Raw genomic sequence first — 7460 nt, forward strand, 5'->3', positions numbered from 1 at the left:
GGTTTGAACATCCCAAGGATATTAAAAATTCTTAAGAGCTGTTGTAACTAGCCTGAAGGAGAAAGGGAAGGTGAAGGAGTAGGGGAAAGTGTCCCGATTGGTTACCCGAGGAGAAAAGGTAAAAGGTGTAATTATTAACAGTTTCTGAAAAGTGGCTCCTGAAGTACGGAGATGACGGCAATGCTGAGTACAAATACAGAAGTATAAATACAAAAATTAGTCTCACGACCAGTAATTGTATCATATCATAAACCAGTAGTGTTACACAGTGCAGCAAAATGATACCCTTGATCCAGCTCCCAGAGGTGATAGACAGCACAACAGGGAACATATACAGCAAATAGGATGTTACATGACACAACTCTGAGAGCAAGCACAACAACTTGCAGAGTAAATTAATCAACATTGTGACCAGCGACTGTTAAACCAATATGATGAATGCTTATAACAAATTTGCCTTAACACGCTCTGATCAGAGCTGTCGTTATCTCAACCCTTCATGCCCCACACTGGGCGCCAAAAGGACTGTTGTGGTTTAACCCGGCAGGCAGCTAAACACCACACGGCCGTTCTCTCACTCCTCTGCCCTCAGTGGGATGGGGGAGAGAATTGAGAAAAAAACCAAACAGTAGAATTCGTAGGTTGAGATGAAGACAGTTTAATAGGACAGAAAAGGAAGGGAAAATAATAATAATAATAATAATAATAATGATGATGATGATGATGATAAAAGAATATACAAAATAAGTGATGCACAATGCAATTGCTCACCACCCGCTGACCGATGCCCAGCCAGTCCCCGAGCAGTGGTCACCGCCCCCCGGCCAACTCCCCCCAGTTTATGTACTGAGCATGACGTCCCATGGTATAGAATATCCCTTCGGCCAGTTTGGGTCACCTGCCCTGGCTGTGCCCCCTCCCAGCTTCTCGCTGGCAGGGCATGAGAAGCTGAAAAGTCCTCGACTAGTGTAAGCACCACTTAGCAACAACTAAAACATCAGTGTGTTATCAACATTATTCTCATCCTAAATCCAAAACACGGCACTGTACCAGCTACTAGGAGGAAAATTAACTCTATCCCAGCTGAAACCAGGGGAACCAACGCCCTTTTCCCATAGTATCTCTCTTCTCTTTGATTCTTCGCCTCCGTCAAGAAAATATTTCAGGACAGACCTTTGAACATACAGGGGGTGCTCTGTGATCATGGGCTGAAATGTATGGGCCCTGTCACAGACTGAGGCTGCCAAATAGGATGGATCATTTCATGGTGTACTGAGAAGGCTTATTTTGGGGTTGCTCGTGTAGATGATATTCATGTGATGTTTTGTGAAATTCTTAACCACATAGCTTATCATCTCTTCTCAGCAGACTTTCCATCTGTCTACCAAGGCTGGTTTTTGCTTCGTTGTCTCTGAGCATTTCTTACAGGATGGAGTAAGGGAGTAAAACCCTAGAAGTTATCCATGATCTGAATTACAGTGATGAGACATAATGAGTTTAGAGTCCTACTCTTTCTTACCAATAGTTCATGATGGCAGCAACTAACATCTATTAGCAGGATATTAGTATTAGTCTAATTTGGGATAACAGATTTCTCTTTTTATGGTTCACATTCCTTTCACTTGAAGATTGCACCATGAGGCCATGCTGCATCCCTGGTGCAAAGAGAGTAAAAGAAGCGCCCTCTCCTGTGCCAAGGTTAATTGTGCAGAGGAAAGAGGGAGTGCAGCGGGATGCAAACTACCCCAGGAGGCACTAGAATAGATGGAGAGGACTGGTAGGTATCACATCCTTGTCTCTAGACACTAGTTGCAGAAGACATGCTGGGAGATCCAGCTTTGGGGATGCTGACACCTGTGCTTCCTTGCACACCAAAGAGGTTAAAAAAATGATTGCATCTCTCTGATGCAATCCCCCCACCCTTATTTGCTACCTTTAGTTTGTGCTGGTTTGAAAATAAGACAGGTATTCCAACCTGTGAGGCAACTTTGGCATCATTTCACTATATATAGGATGTTTTCTAAAAGACCTATCCCACAGTGTGACCTGTAGGATGACAATATGGTCATGAAGAAAAACTATAGATTGTGGATGTTTTTGAAAGCCTGGTTCTGAGTTAGGTTTCATCACTCGCTACCCAACAGAAATTCGACGTTGGCTTGTACATGATAGGAGGGACTAAATCAGACCACCTACAGGGTCACCAACTGCAGATGAAACTTTGTGATGCATAGAGAGTCTGAGTTCATTTGTGTCTGGTTTTGCCTGTTTTGTATAACTATCCTCTTGAAGCAAAATTTAGCATGAAAGCATTTCTTAGACAGGAATAGAGTTTTATAAGTGAGTTACTCCAAACAATTACTTAAAAAATGCAGTCTTCAGAAATAACTTAAAATTGATGAATAAACAAACAAATCAGATATATTGTCTGCAAAAACTAGTTTGGCCAGCTCTAGTTCATAGCCAGAAATTACTCACTTCATGCTTCACAGTCATTCTTAAAATAATCAGCAATCCACTTATCTCCCAGGTATATTATAAATGTCTGAGACACGTGTAAAAATAAAATCGTGTTTTATTTATTCAGTAGCCCACTCTTCTTTAAATCAAATTATGGAAGTTATACCTGAGTAAATGCAGAATACAAGAGAGAGTGAAATTTTTTAATCTCACCCCCGTTACACTGGTGAGCAACTTACCTGCTCTGAGCCATACATGTGGAGACCCGGCCGTCTAAAGATCAAATTGGGAAGCATGGCCTAGGTTTGGTTCTGTGCTCTCTCTGAGTCATCTTATAGCTTAAGCTGAGTTGAGGAAGTCGGGGGACAGATCCAAGTAGCTGGGTTGAGAACTGCAGATCTGATGTAGTAGGTGAACCTTTCTTCACAGCACGAAGCAGTCCCTGCAGGCTCACTGGTACTGTCCCTGCAGGAGGAAAGGATGGAAAGATCCACAGAGTCAATCCATCCTTCATATCTGCTCTGACCTGAGTAGTGTCCTTTGCTGTGTCTCTAGCAAATGTCCCACTGCTGAGACCATTCCTTTGCCTGTATGGCACAGTCAGATACTGTGTGGCAAAACGGATTGCGTGCTTCAATTTATCACATGAGAAACAGTCAGCTTATCTGATGGATAGTTTTAACAACATGTAAATAGCATTTCTTGATGTCCTTACTCAGATGTACAGCTGCTTTTCCATTTATCCAAAGGAGACAGGATTTGTTGTTTTCCCATGTGGATACATTGCTTGGTACCCCTAATCCCTGTCACGGAATATTTTATTTTGGAAAGCACCTCTGGAGATCATCTAGGTCATCTTCAAAGTTGGATGAGGATGTACAGGGCCTTGTCACCCCTACAGCTTTTATTTCAGAGGGCATCTGAACAAAGAAGCTCCAAGGTTTTTCATTAAAAGAAGATTATAATGATGTAGTAATTTAGAACAGCATGTAAATTAGGCAAGGCAAAAGAATTACAGATGTTGCATCAGACCCTGCTAATCCCTGTCCCTTGCACCTACAGCACTGGGCTCCAATATTGGTTGCTCTAAAGACACGTTTTATCAGAGGAAGAACATCAGAGAGATTTCAAAATTCATTGAGGTGAATATCTAATTTGCATCCATTTCAATCAGTTGAGAAGTCTGTGTCTTTGGCTTCTTCTAAATTCACTGCTATTATTCATCTGAGTTTTACATTTAGACTATGAAAATCCTGAGGTTGGGGCAGTTTGCATATGTGTCTTCAGAGATTAATCACCAATGCTGTGGCTGACTGGGCTGTTACGAGCAATGCCTTGCTGCTGATTTTTTTAGTAATGGAAAGTTTGATTTTCAGCAAAGTTGCAGATATTCAGCACTTTGCAGATCTCTCCTTGATACCTTACAGAGTTTGATCTCTGGGATTCATATGAAAATACAAAACCACAGTTTGTTAATTAGCATCACAACAGAATTTCACATTTTTCCAAGAAACAATCTCCTATTCAATTTAGTATTATGTGAACTACTCTTGAGGACACAAGCCTGTCATAGGTAGATACCAGAGGAGTCATTACAAAATATAAAAATTAAATATGTCATAAATACACTAACTTTAGAAAATGCCATTTTGGCACAATGCTTCTTTGCAAAAGTGTATAAGAATAAAGCATAATATACAGAAATACCTATGACAATTTTAAAACATTAACAAGTATTGTATTTACATTAACATTGGCTAATGTTAGTTCAATTCAGAAATGTCAACACTAATGACAATTTAAAAATATTACAGAAATACAACATTACAGATGAAGCAGAATGACGCTGTGAAACACTTTACAAACTTGTACCCAAATAAACATCCAACTGATTCATGATCTTTGTCTGTTTTACTTTGGTCACATAAAAATATGAAGCAGCTGTTTAGATAAATCTTGCCAGATTTGTCTCATTCTTATGTTTTAATTTCTGGTTTGAAGGCACAGGAAACTACCATCAGTAATTTATTCATAGCGAAAGTGGCAGCAGCAACAATGAAATCTGCCCCAGCAGAGTCTCATGTGTGCACCACCAGCATGTCTGAGGGAGTTCCCATCTATGGGGAGAAGGGACTGTGTTCTCCATGCTGCCATCCCTTCCTTCTCGGTAAGGCACTTAACACTTGTATAGAGTCCTACACAGTAAAAATTGGATCAATACCGAAAGGGAAGTGTTAGCTTAGTCAGAAATGAACCACAAGTTCAAAAAACATTCGGAGATGGCATAAAAACAGTCCATGATACCACTCGGAAATGTATAAATTTTCTGTATACTTAAGTGCATTCCAGATTTAACTGCAAAATAAGGAAAATCTACTAATTGTAAAATATCAAGCATTAGAATTGTACATTTTAAGAATTTCTGGATAGTGCAGGATCTTGACTAATACAGTAGAAGTACCGTTGGTCTGTGTTAACAGGCCACTGTTTTGCCCTTTAATTCTCCCCAGAATGTGCAAGGTAGATAAAGCTGCGTACTGAAGTATTAGGAACATTTTCAAGGCTCTTGTTGAAAGACTTCCTCATTTTTAATATTTTCCACTGGTTAACCACAAACGTTAGCAATAGAGTACGTGTATGAGAATCTGAACATCTACCTCCTCAAGAACTAAAAATTTCAACCGTAAGAACGGGCCCTACATTGTTCTCCTCAGCAGGGAATTTTTTTTGTCCATCTCAGAAGATAAAACTGGTTCTTAATTCGTATGAGGAAAAGAGCCAGTCCAAAAAATAAGCTTTTAAGATTTCAATTTGAGTCAAAGTAAATTACTTAGTTTATTCCACGTGTCCATAGCAAAGCAATATTTTCATCAATGATACTGGTGAGCAAACTTTATTGTAGGAGACAAACAGAAATAAGAAGTATCGCTCCTGCAGCATCCTCAAGGAGTTGCTGGCCCGTGCACTGTGGCAAAACTTCCTATGGACGTCAGCATGTAAATACTTGTGTGCCACAGTCTGCAGCCCACAGCTGGTGTTGGGAACGTCTTATTTGTGTCAGCAGCTAACTGCTAGCTGCCACCTTCTTGGTCTTTGCCACTATTACAGATCTTTTGAATGTCAGATGAATCTGATATTTCTTTGTTTTCTTCTCTTAGCCCTCCTTCCTGTGATTCTTTTGACATTTTCAATTTTATGCTGTCTGTCTTGTGATTAATGGATGAATTCAGCCTGGATGAGTTAAATCTCCATCTTCTCAGACTCCTGTAAAAGTCTTTTCTGACGTTTTCACTGACCAGCACGTAGATGATCGGGTCGGCAACGCTGTTTGCAGTGGCTAAACACAGAAACACTGTAAAAATTGAATATATATCTTTTTCAAATGGACATGAGCAATTCTGATGAAACATGAAGTATATGGATCTTATTATGAGTACCACATGGTAGGGAGCAAAGCAGATCAGGAAAATGACAATAATGGCGATAGCCAGATGCTTCACTTTGGCTTTTTGGTGACAAGTCAAGCTGCTGCTTGTTTTTGTACTTTGGAAAATTTTGTAGTTTGTGAAAATGAGGATTGTGAAAGGTATGGCAAATCCAAACAGGAATCTGGCAAAGCTGAAAGAAGCCAATGTTATGTCAAGGGGCAAAGTCTCAAAGCAGGTCTTCGTATGTCCTGAATTAACTCCCATGTGAAATACGGGCATGTGGATTATTGCAACCACAGCAAAGAGAAAACACACTATTATGATTGCCTTTTTCTGTCCTCTTCTCCCCCTTGACTCCAGAGCATACACCAGTGCCACATAACGATCCACAGAAATGCAGCACAAAAGCAGAATGCTGATGTATATGTTGCAGAAAAAGATGAATCCTGTTATTTTGCAAGCGTTTACACCCATATGCCACTGGTGCTCACCTTGCACATAGATAATCCAGAGAGGCAAGGTACTTAAATACATCAGCTCACACAATGATAAACTGAAAATGTAGATGGCAATTACTTTATTCCTTTGGATTTGTACAAACGTAAGCAGGGAAGTTAAGCAATTTGCTGGAAGGCCTATGGCAAAAACGATGCTGTAAACAGCAACCAGAAGTGTCTTGCTGTCTTTGTAGGGAATTCCTGTACAAATGGAGCTATTATTTGTGTCTGTACAATTTTCCATTATTCTTTTTCCAGCTGGTGTTTCCTGAGAATCAGAAGACAAGGTGGAAAGTTAGCATTTGCATCACTTAAAAATGTGTCAGTAAAGGTTATGGTCCCATAGGTGCCAACAGGACATGTCAGGGGAACAGGTGGGATGCTTGTCTTGGGGAAGCATCTAAGACAGGCAAGTTTTCCAAGACCTGCTGATCTCCTGTAGTGTCTCCTGGGAGTCAGGTCTGATTTACTTCCAGGAAACAGTGCCTTTCTTCACAAGGAATTTCTTGACTACAGCATGTCTATTCACTAAAAGAGGGTATTGGGGACTGTCCCTAAACCAGGCTGCCTCGTAAATAAGACAGAGCTGCTAATTACTAAATTACTAAATTACTAATTACTTAATTACTAAAGTCACTTCCCAGATGAAATTAAGGGCATTAGTCCTCAATTCATTTTTTTTCAAACTGAGTAACAAAAAATGCAAACCGTGGAGATTTCAGAGGCAGACTTGCAAAAGAAGCTATCATTTATGGTCGGTCAGATGGGGGAACCGTCTGAAGTGGGTGGTGGTAGTTGTGTCAGAGGCTATCCAGCATACAAGAACCAGAATCTGGCCACTGGTGTGTACCTTCACACTCTATTACAATGTAGTGGTTCAGATCTGGCTAATTCATACTTCTCTCCTCCCTCCTCTTAATCAATAACTGCAACTGAAGAACATAAACTTGTAGTTCTATATAACACCCACCACGATAAGCCGGTGAAACTACCTACCACATCTGTTTGATGCCTCTGGAAAACAACAGGAAATAAGGGCAGTTAGAGGAAGTAAACAAGATCAAAGAAAAGAATA

At 40.3% G+C, this 7460-nt stretch overlaps 1 protein-coding gene across 1 annotated transcript; it reads right to left on the bottom strand.

Annotated features, from left to right (window-relative positions):
- Positions 1 to 5531: 5531 nt before the first annotated feature.
- On the bottom strand, positions 5532 to 6629 carry GPR132 (G protein-coupled receptor 132). The gene has a single exon (XM_009288562.1). It carries the CDS (start codon positions 6627 to 6629, stop codon positions 5532 to 5534), a length of 1098 nt encoding a protein of 365 aa, XP_009286837.1.
- Between the last annotated feature and the right edge of the window lie 831 nt (positions 6630 to 7460).

This window comes from Aptenodytes forsteri, unplaced genomic scaffold (assembly GCF_000699145.1).
Source record: "Aptenodytes forsteri isolate BGI_AS27 unplaced genomic scaffold, ASM69914v1 Scaffold123, whole genome shotgun sequence".
Lineage (NCBI taxonomy): Eukaryota > Metazoa > Chordata > Aves > Sphenisciformes > Spheniscidae > Aptenodytes > Aptenodytes forsteri.